Source organism: Somniosus microcephalus, chromosome 3 (genome assembly GCF_052327205.1).
Source record: "Somniosus microcephalus isolate GS21.2 chromosome 3, FLI_Smic_1.0, whole genome shotgun sequence".
Classification (NCBI taxonomy): Eukaryota; Metazoa; Chordata; class Chondrichthyes; order Squaliformes; family Somniosidae; genus Somniosus; species Somniosus microcephalus.
In genome coordinates, this window is record NC_140989.1 from 266,438,698 (window position 1) to 266,454,443 (window position 15,746).

Here is a 15,746-nt window from a genome sequence, read left to right on the forward strand (position 1 = left end):
ATATACGGGGCAGAAAGTCTACCCCAAAGGAAAAATAAGGGTGCCTGTGGTATACAACGGCAAAGAAATACAAAAGTTGTATTTATACATTCTACAAGATGGTGGTCCACCGTTGTTGGGACGTGAATGGATAAGGAAGATACGTTTAGACTGGCACTCCATTCAGGCACTGACGGTGACCAGTAAGGAAAAAAACAATGATGACATCATACCTGAACGATTAAAAGACATCTTGGCCAACGCCAAAGAAGTGTTTCAAGAGAAACTAGGAACCTTGAAAGGCATCACCGCCTCAATAAAAGTGGAAGATGCAGCAATTCCCAAATTTTTTAAGGCAAGACCAGTGCCATACGCAATACGTCCGGCAGTCGAGGCAGAGCTGGAGAATTTGGAAAAGGCAGGCGTATTATCCAAAGTAGATTGGAGCGAATGGGCAACACCCATCGTTCCAGTCATGAAAAAAGCATTGAAAAATAACTCTGAGGAACAGAGAAAAATTCGCACCTGTGGGGACTTTAAGGTGACTGTAAACCCGGTCCTTCACACGGTACAGTATCCTCTTCCGAGGATAGAAGATATTTTCGCCTCACTATCCGGAGGGAAACGTTTCACAAAAATTGACTTGGCACAGGCATATCTACAGATGGAGGTTGAGGAGACCTCTAAAAAGTATCTCACAATAAACACACACAAAGGCCTGTACCAGTACAATCGACTGGTTTTTGGAGTAGCATCAGCTCCAGCTATCTGGCAAAGAGCTATGGAGCAAGTCCTGCAAGGGATTCCGGGGACTCAATGCTACCTAGACGACATCCTTATAACAGGAAAAAACGACAACGAGCACCTTGCCAATTTGGAGCAGGTGCTCACTAGGCTGAAAGAACGGGGCCTACGAGCAAATCGCCCCAAGTGCGAATTTTTCCAAAATCAGATATCATATTGTGGCCACATAATTAATAAGGAAGGGTTGCATAAGTCACCTGAAAAAATTGAAGCAGTTATAAAAGCCCCAGCACCTGAAAATGTTTCACAATTAAGGTCATTCCTGGGATTAATAAATTACTATCATAAATTTTTACCGAACTTATCAACTATTCTACACCCTCTTAATGATCTTCTACAAACAGGAGTGATTTGGAAATGGAACGAAGACTGTAAACGTGCCTTCCATAAATGTAAAGACTTAATCACATCCGAGAAAGTTTTGGCTCATTACAACCCATTACTACCAATCAGACTGGCGTGCGATGCATCCCCTTATGGCATAGGAGCGGTATTATCCCATAGATTCCCTGATGGCTCAGAACGGCCGATAGCTTTTGCGTCACGCTCATTAAACTCAGCTGAGCGTAACTATGCCCAAATAGACAGGGAAGCACTCAGCCTGGTATGGGGAGTGAAGAAATTCAACCATTACCTACACGGACAAAAATTTACCTTGCTGACTGACCATCAACCCCTCATCTCCATATTCAACCCTAAAAAGGGTGTCCCCATTATGACGGCACAAAGACTACAGAGGTGGTCCCTTTTTCTAGGGGCACACCAATACAACATTGAATACAAAGGGTCAAAACAGCATGGGAATGCTGACGGTTTATCGCGCCTACCGTTGCCAACGATAGAAGAGGCACCTACAGTAGACCCAGTAGAGATATTCCACTCTACCATAGTGGAATGTCTACCGGTGACAAATTCTGCCATTGAAAGGGAGACAAGAAATGACCCTACTCTCTCACGGGTCTACGATTTAACAGTGAAGGGATGGCCAGCACATGGCGAGCCACTGTTGCCAGCATTCTCGCAAAGAAGAGAACAGCTGTCAGTGTGCCGAGGAACCTTGATGTGTGGATCCAGAGTGGTGATTCCACCCAAACTCCAGGATAAAGTGCTAAAGGAGCTTCACGAGGGGCATCTGGGTGGAGTGAAAATGAAGAACCTAGCTAGGGCGTTTGTATGGTGGCCAGGTATCGATGGAGACATCGAAGAAATGACCAAGAGCTGCCTAGGATGCCAGAAGGTCCAAAACGCTCCACCACAAGCCCCTCTACATCCATGGGAGTGGCCCTCATCTCCCTGGCAAAGGGTGCACATCGACTTTGCTGGTCCATTTATGGACTCAATGTTTCTAATCGCAGTTGATGCACACTCCAAGTGGCCGGAGGTAATAAAGATGTCCTCCACCACCACGGAAAAAACCATCACAGTATTAAGGACCATATTTGCCAGGAATGGGCTGCCGGAACAGATATGTTCTGATAATGGACCGCAATTTGTGTCCGAAGAATTCAGAAAGTTCTTAAAGAACAATGGGGTAAAGCACTACACGTCCGCCCCATACCATCCCGCCACCAATGGATTGGCTGAAAGGTTTGTCCAGACCTTCAAGAAGGCCATCAAGGCCATGAGTAATGAAGACATAAAACTTCAGCACAAGGTGGATAACTTCTTATTTGCATATAGGAATGCAACACATATGGTTACTAACCAAACTCCCGCCATGATGTTCTACAATAGAAACCTAAGATGCCGGCTGGATTTGGTCAAGCCCAACATCTGAAGGGACGTGGAGAACCGGCAGTTTCAGGGCATGAATGAAAAGCCAACTAGGACCTTCCAGATAGGCCAACCGGTTTTGGCCCGGGACTACCGTACCGAGAAATGGCAGCCTGGAACTATCTGCACACGACTAGGACCACTGATGTATACCGTGGACATCGGAGAAAGCATAATAAGACGCCATGCTGACCAAATCATCAAGTCATCCGAAAAGGGACAACCTACACCACCACTCTATACATCTAACGATGAAGTAGATATACCCATATCTACCTCCGATCCGGTGAGACTGGAACCCGATGAACCCGACACTGGCATTCAAGCCGAATCAGCCTTGCCAGAAGAACCTACTAAAGCACCAGAAACTACTACACCCCCGAGGCATTATCCGGACCGAGTCAGGAAGCCTCCTGAGAGACTAACTTATAATTAATTAATACAGCAATGTATCTTATTTTGCATATAACATTTAATTAATAATTACTTAAAATATGATGTACTAGTTAGCTAGAAGGGGAGGAATTGTGGTGTATGTGCCTTTAAGAGCAATGGTGGTGTATGTGCCTTTAAGAGCCCCAGGTGTACGTAATGCCAGTAATTGCCACTTGGGCTATATAAGCCTGTGTATTGTGTATATCCTTTAGACCCCCCCCCCCCCCCCCCCCCCAGACTTGCTTAGTAAATACCTATGAACCAACTCCTGTCTTCAGTGTCTTTATCTACACACGGACACTACATCAACTTTACCTGCCATCTATTCCATCAGCATCGGTGACCTTGAAACTATCTCAACTTGGTCCTCAGAATCCTACCACAATCAGCCCCAACACCAGCAGCACCAGGCACACCAGCAGCACCAACAACAACACCAACCTTCTCCTCAATCAACTGATGCTGCACAGGACACAGGGCTTCATCACCCGACCACATTGCTGCCTGGGAGGCCAGGTATGGCCTCACCATGGCCAGATTTACTTCACTTGACGCTGTACACCTTGGCTACCACATGATGTGCCAGGTTGGCACCACCCCACACCAAGTCCATAAAGCATTACTACAATGCCCAAGCCATTCCTTTCACACTCATCACCATTGCGGGGGGGGGGGGGTACCATTATGTCGCACCGTTCATTGCAACTCACTAAGCCACTTCCAAAGGTGCACATAGATCTGTCCAAGAACACAAAGTGTTGAAAATAAAGGTTTCAATGTTTGAAACCACATTAACAGAAACTTTACATGAACATTGCATAAAACTCCCAAGTGCCTACCCTTGTGTGTTGTTAGTTGGTGTGATTGCACTAGGATGAGGGCGAATGTGAGGGGTGGCTAGTGAGATGGGGAAGTGATAATGTAGATAGAGAGGGATGGGTGGAGGTGCATGGTAAGTTGGTGTGAGTAAGGATGTGCAGGAGTAGGGTAGGGAAGGCACAGTTATGAGGGTGTGATAAGTGGCACAGCAGGATCAGGTTGAGTGATGCTTTGCAGTAACGTTTTGTGATCTACTGAGATCTTTGAAAGGTTTGCACCACTGCAGCCTGGTACTCCTGACGACCTGCTTGTGCCCTCCTGTGCAATGTGCAGCCAGGCTGCATTGGTCTCCTGGGGTGGTCTCTTTCACCCATTGGAAGGGACGAGAACCTCCCTGCGTGCTGCGACTCCCTCCATAAGCACATGCAGGGAGTCATGCAAGAGCCTGGGTGCAGCCATGCACCTCTGTGCAGTGCTTGTCAGTGTTTGCAGCACCTCAATGCTATAGAACACTGACAGCACAAATGTCAAAATAAATTTGCGCATGGTCCCTTTAAGGAAACCGGCTGATGACAAGTCATCAAAAGACGTCATCAGACCCGCTTCCTTCAATTGGCTGGAAACTCGCTGGGCGGGCTTATCAAGCCCAATCAGGGGAAAATCATTTTGGACAATGTGATGGAGCCAGCAACGAGGCCGGGACCCACCACCGACATCCCCTGCCACCGAGGATGGTAAAATCCAGCCTAACATATTTACAGATGAAATTTTAATTTAAAACTAATACAATATAAATGCCCAATGCATATTTTTTTTTTTTACATTTAAGAAATAATGGCCCTAAATTTGCGATTGTAATGACAGCGAAACTGTCAGCGCTCGCCGTCATTACTCTAAAACTGATAGCAACTTCTGGCGTCTGCACATGCGTAGTTAAACACTGAAATCAGGAAGTTGCCATCAGTGGGATCCTGCTCCTCCACATGGTGCGATTTTGCAGTCTTCGCAGATGCAGTCAGTACAGAATCAGTGATTTGATGTGAACTTCAACTTTTTACGCACTATTATCGCTGTAAAAACCATTGAAAATTTTAAGCCTTGTTGACTCAGGTATAATTGAGTTTTTAACAGCGTGCTAAGTCAGAATTACTGCTGAACAACTGCTATGGCCATGAAAAGCTAATTTTAGAAGTGTGAAGTGTCATTCCCTCCATTCCATGATTAAAAATGCTATACATTTTTAAGATAATTAATTTTTATTTTATTTTTTAAAGTTTGTTTATGATATTTCATCTTCTACCTTAATCCCATGTGTATGTCCCAATCTTTATTTTGCTCTCTCTAAAATGATTAAAAAGTGAATGATAATCAGTGCTTTTTACTTCCTGGTTTGCTGATTGTGAGAATTCTTCAATCTGATTGGCTGCTCAACCTGCTTAATGACTTCACTGTTCCTGAATTCCAGAGATCCCCTATAGATGGCACCAGAATGAAATTGATATCGTAATAGGGGAAATTGATACCACAGAGCCTGCTAAATCTTTGTGGGCAGTTTTCTTCAAGGTCACTGCCGAGTGCCGTCCCTTCACTGCTCACCGCAAAATCCGGGCCAATATGCTAAAAGTATTGAATGCCATTTTCATTTCTGATAATTAATTCCCCTGCCCAGATAGATCTATACCTCAATTCTATTTTTTCTGCAACGTTCTGATTACACACAAAGTGCGATCACCCTATTACAAATAATAATGACCAAGAGTGGAAGGAGAAGGAGTGAACTGCACTGGCAATGATTCTATGCCAACGGAGGGTCACCAATTTATATAGGAGAATGGGCACCAGGCAACAAAGGACAATTGACCTCTAGTACATGGACCCTTTGCACAGATGGTGCTAGATGCTCCCATTATCTTACCTGGCAGCTGACCCTATGACATAAGACATTCATTCACTCTTTTCTTGGAATGAAATTTCATTCATTTACATGAAGTCCCCATCATGTCCTGCTGGGCAATGATTGTAAAGCAAAGGACCCTGAAACTCTGACACCACACAATCTCCCAATTGCACCTGAAACCAAAAGGCAGTCACTGTGTTTATATATAGAGGATTTCAGATAAGTACTTATTGATCACCTGTTGGCCAATACTAGTTACATATTGCAGTTATTAATATTTCACTGATAAACCTAAGATGAGGACTGCAGTTATTAAAATATACCCAATAATATTGATGCCATGTTATTACAGAATTCTTTAAATTCTCTTTTGAGGAGAAAACTGTTTTATTCTGATGTGTAATTCGTTTTCAGAGTTGTTTATTCCAATGTATTTTTTTTTATAATTCAATCTAATACTAAGAAATTGTGCACTCTTTCCAGTGTTGGAATCAATCATTTGTTCCTGCATTTGTGTTGGCTCCATTACTGATAGTAGCTGGAGATATGCAGCTGCTATTTGCACTTCTCTATCAATGCAATAAATGTTTGGGAATTGAGCACTGACCGAGTGTATTTTTGTATTTGGCAGGTTGACGACCAAATGAAACTTCTTCAGAACTGCTGGAGTGAGCTTTTAATCTTAGATCACATTTATAGACAAGTGGCACATTGGAAAGAAGGTGCAATCCTCCTTGTTACTGGGCAACAGGTGAGTACAGAACTCGAGAGGCTGTTTTGACTGCAAAAGGTTTAGGGTGCAGTTACCTTTCACTGACCCCTTTACAATATTTGACTTAGAAGTCAATGAGAATACACTGCAGTTCAATTTTGCTTTCTTCCAAATGTGTCATACGGCCAATATTTGTTTTAGACTCTGTGGTAGGAAAACTAAAATCAATATCTCCCAGCATAGAAATATTCATCATTGTGCAACCATAATTTGTTGTTGATAGCTATAACCATTTAATTTTAACCGTCTCCTGCTTGCGAATGGTAGCAGGTATGGTAGCGTAGTGTTTATGTTACTGGACCAGGATGGGCGATAAATGCTGGTCTTGCCAACGACGCCCACATTACTGAAAAATCTGTGTTTTTTATACTTCTGAGAACCAGTTATAAACCAATTTCAACCTTGCAGAAGTGCAACGACCAGCTTTATTCTACTAATTAATTTGATGTTCCATCTGAATGAATCTACTTTCTGAAGGTGATGCGTTGGAGCTGTATAAAGCTCCTTTTTGAACATGGGTTAATATTATACTGTTATAAAATCTAACCCTATGATTTCGTATAAAGGATTTGATTGTTGTTTCAGACTCCATTTTTGTTAGATACTTTCTTTTTTAAATAAAACTGACAGGTATTTGATATTACTCTTAAAGGTTTCAGGTGGGGACATCTTACCAGCTATGGGGTTTTGCTGGAAGTTCATACCTGAAACTTTAATTTAATGGCTCTTCAAATTCCAATGAATCTGCCATGAGTTTTAAATTTTCCAGCAATTGATGTTTTCTTCTTTCATCTACATTAATAGCAGTTATTGTTCATCATTGTTCTTTTCTCTGTCCTGCTTTTCTGCTGATATGAGCAGTGGAAATTATTTGGCAAAGTTATGGAGACCAACAGTGTGATGGAGATGTAATCACAAACCCAGGGTGCTTCAGCCATCCTGCCATTTTAATTTAGCTATTCAGACTGTTAGGCCCAGTAATTCCACAAACTGTTTCTCAGATGTCATCAATACTTGTATTGCCATGAAATACGCAAAAATATCAACTAAAAAGCAAAGATAAGCAAAATGATGCTAAAACTAAATAACTACAAAGCGTTTTGATTTTTAAAAGGGCTACTAATGGTGACTCTTTATTCTTTAAGGTGGAAGGGCGGTAGGGGCGCCAACTCTGGTATTCCTGGAGATTTGATCATGTGACATTATCACATGGCATTTGGTCATGTGGCATTGCTCATGTGATGCTTAAACACATGACATTTGATCACATGATGTTCGTAACTGTTATTGCATTTACCTCAGTTGAGTGTCCCAGTATCACCAAGCCCCAAATAAAATCTTTGAGTTTTTCTTTTATAGTGAGATGAATAATATGATTTGTAAATCAAAGAAAGAACACAAAGGAATAGAAATATTTAAGGATAAATAAAGTTTAAATAAAAACTACTTCTGTGATGTTTCTATAGTGTCCACTGCAATGAGAAACACTAAGTAAATACAACTGATTCAATAAAAACAAATTGATATAAGCAACTTCTAAGTAAAGTTTTTGTACAATTTTATGACATTTTACAATACACAGCAAGTTAGAAAAATAGTAAATAAAACCAAAACCAAACCAAATTCAATTCACTGACTCCCACTCATAGGAACATAGGAGCAGGAGTAGGCCATTCAACCCCTCAAGCCTGCTCCGCCATTCAATGAGATCATGGCTGATCTGCGATCTAACTCCATATACCCGCCTTTGGCCCATATCCCTTAATACCCTTGGTTAACAAAAATCTATCAATCTCAGATTTAAAATTACCAATTGATCTAACATCAATTGCCATTTGTGGAAGAGAGTTCCAAACTTCTACCGCCCTTTGTGTGTAGAAATGTTTCTTGATTTCACTCCTGAAAGGTCTGGCTCTAAATTTTAGACGATTCCACCTCGTCCTAGAATCCCCAATCATCGGAAATAGTTTCAGGGAGGTGAGGCTCAGGGAGCAGCACCAAAGCAGCCTGACAGCTGGAAGAAAACACATTATACAACAGGGCACATCACAGGCCGACATGAACTTCCCCACGCGCCAGTTCGTGTTTCTCTCTCCCTCCCACAATTTGTGTTTCTCCCTCTTCCATCACCCAGTTTGTGTTTCTCCCTCTTCCCTCCCCCAGTTTATGTTGTTCTCTCTCTCCCTCCCCCAGTTTGTATCTTTCCCTCCCCCAGTTTGTGTTTCTCCCTTTCTCCCTCCCCAAGTTTGTGTTTCTCTCTCTCCCTCCCCAGTTTGTGTTTCTCTCCCTCCTTCCCCAAGTTTGTGTTTCTCTCCCTCCCCAGTTTGTGTTTCTCCCTCTCCCTCCCCCAGTTTGTGTTTCTCTCTCTCTCCCTCCCCCAGTTTGTGTTTCTCTCTCTCCTTCCTCCAGTTTGTGTTTCTCTCTCTTCCTCCCTCCCCCAGTTTGTGTTTCTCCCTCTCCCTCCCCCAGTTTGTGTTTCTCTCTCTCTCCCTCCCCAGTTTGTGTTTCTCTCTCTCCTTCCTCCAGTTTGTGTTTCTCTCTCTCCCTCCCTCCCTCAGTTTGTGTTTCTCTCTCTCCCTCCCTCCCTCAGTTTGTGTTTCTCTCTCTCCCTCCCTCCCTCAGTTTGTGTTTCTCTCTCTCTCCCTCCCCAGTTTCTGTTTCTCTCTCTCCCTCCCCCAGTTTGTGTTTCTCTCTCTCCCTCCCCCAGTTTGTGCTTCTCTCTCTCCCTCCCCCAGTTTGTGCTTCTCTCTCTCTCCCCAGTTTGTGTTTCTCCCTCTCCCTCCTTCAGTTTGTGTTTCTCCCTCTTCTCTCCCTCAGTTTGTGTTTCTCCCTTTCTCCCTTCCCCAGTTTGTGTTTCTCTCTCTCCCTCCCTCAGTTTGTGTTTCTCCCTCTTCCCTCCCCTAGTTTGTGTTTCTCCCTCTCCCTCCCCCAGTTTGTGTTTCTCTGTTTCTCCCTCTTCCCTCCCCCAGTTTGTGTTTCTCTGTTTCTCCCTCTTCCCTCCCCCAGTTTGTGTTTCTCCCTCTTCCCTCCCCCAGTTTGTGTTTCTCTCTCTCTCCCTCCCCAGTTTGTGTTTCTCCCTCTTCCCTCCCCCAGATTGTGTTTCTCCCTTTCCCTCCCCCAGTTTGTGTTTCTCTCTCTCTCTCCCTCCTCCAGTTTGTGTTTATCTCTCTCTCTCCCTCCCCCAGTTTGTGTTTGTCCCTCTCCCTCCCTCAATTTGTGTTTCTCTCTCTCTCTCCCTCCCGCAGCTTGTGTTTCTCCCTCTTCCCTCCCCCAGTTTGTGTTTCTCTCTCTCCTTCCCCCAGCTTGTGTTTCTCCCTCTTCCCTCCCCAGATTGTGTTTCTCTCTTTCCCTCCCCCAGTTTATGTTTCACTCCCTCCCTCCCTCAGTTTGTGTTTTTCCCTCTTCCCTCCCCAGTTTGTGTTTCTCTTTCTCCTTCCCCCAGTTTGTGTTTCTCTCTCTCCCTCCCCCAGTTTGTGTTTCTCACTTTCTCCCTCCCCCAGTTTGTGTTTCTCCCTTCCTCCCTCAGTTTGTGTTTTTCCCTCCCTCAGTTTGTGTTTCTCCCTCCCCCAGTTTGTGTTTCTCTCTCTCCTTCCCCCAGTTTGTGTTTCTCCCTCTTCCCTCCCTCAGTTTGTGTTTCTCTCCCTCTCTCAGTTTGTGTTTCTCCACCTTCCCTCCCCTAGTTTGTGTTTCTCCATCTCCCTCCCCCAGTTTGTGTTTCTCTGTTTCTCCCTCTTCCCTCCCCCAGTTTGTGTTTCTCCCTTTCCCTCCCCCAGTTTGTGTTTCTCTCTCTCTCCCTCCGCCATTTTGTGTTAATCTCTCTCTCCCTCCCCCGTTTGTGTGTCAAACTCTCCATCCCCCAGTTTGTGTTTGTCCCTCTCCCTCCCTCAATTTGTGTTTCTCACTTTCTCCCTCCCTCAGTTTGTGTTTTTCCCTCCCTCAGTTTGTGTTTCTCCCTCCCCCAGTTTGTGTTTCTCTCTCCCCCAGTTTGTGTTTCTCTCCCCCAGTTTGTGTTTCTCTCTCTCCCTCCCCCCAGTTTGTGTTTCTCCATCTTCCCTCCCCAATTTGTGTTTCTCCCTCTCCCTCAGTTTGTGTTTCTCCCTTTCTGCTTCCCCCAGTTTGTGTTTCTCTCCCTCCCCCAGATTGTGTTTCTCTCTTTCTCTCCCCCAGTTTGTATTTCAGTCGCTCTCTTCCCCCAGTTTGTATTTCTCTCTCTCTCTCTCTCTCTCCCTCTCCCAATTTGTGTTTCTCTCTCTCCCTCCCCCAGTTTGTTTCTCCCTTTCTCCCGTCCTCAGTTTGTGTTTCTCCCTCCCCCAGTTTATGTTCTCTCTCTCCCTCCCCCGTTTGTGTTTCTCTCTCTCCTTCCCCCAGTTTGTGTTTCTCTCTCTCCCTCCCCCAGTTTGTGTTTCTCTCTCTCCTTCCCCCAGTTTCTGTTTCTCTTTCATCCCCCAGTTTGTGTTTCTCCCTCTTCCCTCCCTCAGTTTGTGTTTCTCTCTCTCCCTCATTTTGTTTGTGTTTCTCCCTTTCTCCCTCCCCCAGTTTGTGTTTCTCTCCCTCCCTCCCCCAGTTTGTGTTTCTCTCTCATCCTCAGTTTGTGTTTCTCTCTCTCCCTCCCCCAGTTTGTGTTTCTCTCTCTCCTTCCCCGAGTTTTTGTTTCTCTTTCATCCCCCAGTTTGTGTTTCTCCCTCTTCCCTCCCTCAGTTTGTGTTTCTCCCTCTTCCCTCCCCCAGTTTGTGTTTCTCTCTCTCTACCTCCCTCAGTTTGTGTTTCTCCCTCTCCCTCCCCCAGTTTGTGTTTCTCTCTCTCCCTCCCCCAGTTTGTGTTTCTCTCTCCTTCCCCCAGTTTGTGTTTCTCTTTCGTCCCCCAGTTTGTGTTTCTCCCTCTTTCCTCCCTCAGTTTGTGTTTCTCCCTCTTCCCTCCCTCAGTTTGTGTTTCTCTCTCTCTACCTCCCCCAGTTTGTGTTTCTCTCTCTCTACCTCCCCCAGTTTGTGTTGCTCTCTCTCCCTCTCCCAGTTTGTGTTTCTCTCTCTCCTTCCCCCAGTTTGTGTTTATCTCTCCCTCCCTCATTTTATGTTTCTCCCTCTCTCCCAGTTTGTGTTTCTCCCCCTCTCTCCCATACAGTTTGAGTTGCTGTCTCCCTCCTTCTCTCTCCCAGTTTGTGTTGCTCTCTCTCCCCCTCCCCCAGTTTGTGTTTCTCCCTCCTTCTCTCTCCCAGTTTGTGTTGCTCTCTCTCCCCCTCCCCCAGTTTGTTTATCTCGCTGCCTCCCATCCCCAGTTTGTGTTGCTCTCTCACTCTCTCTCCCTCCCCCAGTTTGTGTTTCTCTCTCTCCCTCCCCCTCCCCAGTTTGTGTTTCTCTCTCATCCTCAGTTTGTGTTTCTCTCTCTCCCTCCCCCAGTTTGTGTTTCTCTCTTTCCTTCCCCCAGTTTGTGTGATGTGCTGGCAGAGGTCGTTGTGGAGGGTCTGTAGCCGATCCCCGGTGGCGCTGGCACACATCCCTCGTGAGAGGGCGTCAGGGGATTCGTTAAGGGCCCCTGGCCGGTAAATGATGTCGTACTCGAAGGTGGAGAGCTCGATCCGCCACCTAAGAATCTTATCATTTTTAATCTTCCCCCTCTGTTTATTATTGAACATAAACGCTACCGACCGCTGGTCGGTAAGTAGGCTGAAGCGTTTGCCGGCTAGGTAGTGGCGCCAGTGGCGCACTGCCTCCACGATGGCTTGGGCCTCCTTTTCCACGGAGGAGTGTCTGATCTCGGGCCCTTGGAGGGTCCTCGAGAAGGAAGCTACGGGCCGCCCCGCCTGGTTGAGGGTGGCCGCCAAGGCGAAGTCAGACGCATCACTTTCCACTTGAAATGGAGTGTTCTCGTCCACTGCCTGTAGCGTGGCCCGCTCAATATCCTGCTTAATGCTTTTGAAGGCGGCGTGGGCCTCAGCAGAGAGCGGGAAAGAGGATGCTTTCAAGAGGGGGCAGGCTTTGTCGGAGTAGTTGGGGACCCATTGGGAATAATAAGAAAATAACCCCAGGCACCTTTTCAGGGCTTTGGGAGTGTTGGGCAGGGGCAGCTCCCGTAGGGGGCGCAATCGGTCGGGGTCTGGTCCGATTTCCCCATTCTCCACCACGCTGCCTAGTATGCAGAGGCGCGTGGTGTTGTAAACGCACTTGTCCTCGTTGTAGGTGAGGTTGAGTTTTTGTGCGGTTTTCAGGAACCTCTCGAGGTTCAAGTCGTGATCCTGCTGGTTGTGACCGCAGATGGTGACGTCGTCGAGGTAGGGGAAGGTTGCCTGCAAGTGGTGGTCATCGACCATGCGGTCCATCTCCCTCTGGAAGACCGAGACCCCATTCGTCACCCCAAAGGGGACTCTGAGGAATTGGTAGAGGCGTCCGTTCGCCTCGAAAGCAGTGTACGGGCCGTCCTCTGGTCTGATAGGGAGCTGGTGGTACGCTAACTTGAGGTCGATGGTGGAGAACACCCGGTATTGGGCGATTTGGTTCACCATTTCTGATATGCGGGGTAGCGGGTAGGCGTCTAGTAGGGTGTACCTGTTGATCGTTTGACTATAGTCGATCACCATCCGTTTCTTCTCGCTACCCCTTACCACTACCACTTGGGCGCGCCACGGGCTGTTGCTGCGTTCAATAATGCGCTCTTTCAGGAGCCTGTCTACCTCGGTCGCGATAAACCGCCTGTCCTCCCAGCTGTACCTCCTGCTTTTGGTCGCTATTGGCCGGCAGTTAGGGGTAAGGTTCGCGAATAGCGAAGGCGGCTTTACCTTCAGGGTAGCCAGACCGCACACTGTGAGGGGCGGCTGGGACCCACCATACTTGAGCGTGATGCTTTGGTGGTTGCACTGGAAATCCAGGCCCAAGATCACGCTCGCACATAGGTTCTTCATGATTAATACTTTAAAATTATCATATACAGTTCCGTTAACGCACAATTGTACCGTGCAGTAACCCAGAATGGTCGATGTCTGGGTTTTGTCAGCCATAGAGATGGTACCCTGAGTAGGGACCACCTTTAGGGGGAGTTGTTGTGCCAGTTCTGGGTGGATAAAGCTCTCCGTGCTTCCACTGTCAATTAAGCATTTAACCCGGCACCCGTTTACCTCGATGTCCACCATTGATCTGGATAGCGGGTGCGGCCTGGTCTGGTCCACTGTGACCGATGCCACTGTAGGGCCCTGATCGATACAAGATGGCGTCCACGCTGTCTGCTCACAAGATGGCGGACCCCACAAGGTCGGGCAAGATGGCTTCCAAGATGGCCGCTCCCACGGCGCACACGCGGCGGTGGCGGGTTTTCCGGCGGTTGGTTTTCCAGCGGGGTTCCCTCTGCACACCTTCCCGAAGTGCCCCTTCTTACCGCACTTAAAGCAGGTGGTGCCTTTCGCCGGGCACAGGTTTCTGGTGTGCTTTGGCTGCCCGCAGAAGTAGCAGTTGGGTCCCTGACGCGTCGCGGCTGTCGTAGGGCTTCTGGGGGGAGAGCGGGGCCCAGCCGGTGTCGGGCTGTCGGGCGGGGATGATGCCTTCCAAGATGGCGGCGCCCTCGGTGCACACGTGGCGGCGTGGACGGCGCGGGCTGAAGAGTAGGCGTCCGAGTTTCTCTGGGCCACATCCAGGGATCGCGCGGTGTCTGCAGCCTGTTTCAGGTCCAACCCTGTTTTTTCCAGCAGTCTTTGCCGGATGTAAGTGGAGCTGAGGCCTGTGATGAAGGCATCGCGAACAAGCTCGTCGGTGTACACTGCGGCTTTTACATCTTGGCACTTGCAGTCTTTGCCAAGCATTTTCAGGGTGCTTAGGAACTCCTCCACCGATTCCCCAGGTCGCTGTGCGCGGGTAGCGAGCAGGTGCCTAGCATACACCTCATTCGTAGGCTGCTGGTAATGCGCCTTTAAGATGTCGCAGGCGGCCAGGTACGTCTCGGCGTCTTGGATGAGGGGGTAAACCCGGTGGCTTACCCAATTCCGCAGAATTCCGAGTCTCATCCTCGCAGCGTCCGTAGCGTCTTTGACGGCTGCGGAATTGTCCAGGAAGAATTCCATACACTCAAACCAGTGTCCGAAGCGTGCTGATGCGTCCGGAGCATGTTGATCCAAATCCAAACGTTCGGGTTTCAGGAGTTGATCCATAGTGGTGAAAAATAAGTTAATAAAATTGATGTGCCTCAATAATTCCGAGACTCGAAGTTAGCAGAACAGAAACAAGGCTTTTATTAACTTAGAAAGTAACACGTAAGAGAGAGATGTCTTCCTTCTGGAGACTGAGGCCAGACTGAAGCTAGCTTGCAAACGGGGCCAGGTATGGGCGGAGCCCTACACACAGCACATTCCAGCACATTCCAGTATACAATACAGCACATTCCAGTACACAATACAATGAGGTCTGGGGGAAGGGAAATGACACTGAAACCGACCTCAGTCACAGGCAGTGGTGAATGGAATATTTCATCACATTGTGTTTCTCTCTAATGCCCCAGTTTGTGTTTCTCCCTCTTCCCTCCCGCAGTTTGGGTTTCTCCCTCTTCCCACCCTCCAGTTTGTATTTCTCCCTTTCTCCCTCCCCCAGTTTGTGTTTCTCTCTCTCCCCCAGTTAGTTTTTCTCTCTCTTCCCTAGTTTTTCTCTCTCTTCCCTCCCCGTTTGTCTTTCTCGCTCTTCCCTCCCCCAGTTTGTGTTTCTCTCTCTCCCTCCCCCAGTTTCTGTTTCTCTCTCTCATAGAAACATAGAAACATAGAAGATAGGAGCAGGAGTAGGCCATTCGGCCCTTTGAGCCTGCTCCGTCATTCAATGAGATCATGGTTGATCATCCAAATTCAGTACCCTGTCCCTGCCTTCTCCCCATATCCCTTGATCCCTTTAGCCTCAAGAAATATATCCAACTCTTTCTTGAATATATTTAATGAACTGGCCTCCACCGCCCTCTGTGGCAGAGAATTCCACAGGTTCACCACTCTCTGGGTGAAGAAATTCCTCCTCATTTCAGTCCTAAATGACTTACCCCTTTTCCTTAGACTATGACCCCTGGTTCTGGACTCCCCGGCCATCAGAAACATCCTGCATCTAGTCTGTCCAGACCTGACAGAATTTTATAGATTTCGATGAGATCCCCTCTCAATCTTCTAAACTCCAGTGAGTATAAGCCCAATCAACACAATCTCTCCTCATACGTCATTCCTGCCATCCCAGGTATCAGCCTGGTGAATCTTCGCTGCACTCCCTCCATGGCAAGAACGTCCTTCCTCAGGTAAGGTGACCAAAACTGCACACAATA

At 47.0% G+C, this 15,746-nt stretch overlaps 1 protein-coding gene across 4 annotated transcripts in view; it reads left to right on the forward strand.

Moving 5' to 3' along the window:
- nr5a2 (nuclear receptor subfamily 5, group A, member 2) overlaps window positions 1-15,746 on the forward strand; it is a 258,604-nt gene that overhangs the window by 124,536 nt on the left and 118,322 nt on the right. For all 4 annotated transcript variants that reach the window (XM_085982428.1, XM_085982425.1, XM_085982427.1 and 1 more), the window contains one exon: window positions 6,339-6,458. In XM_085982428.1, coding sequence (XP_085838554.1) covers window positions 6,339-6,458 — 120 coding nt within the window. The remainder of the gene's footprint in view (window positions 1-6,338; window positions 6,459-15,746) is intronic.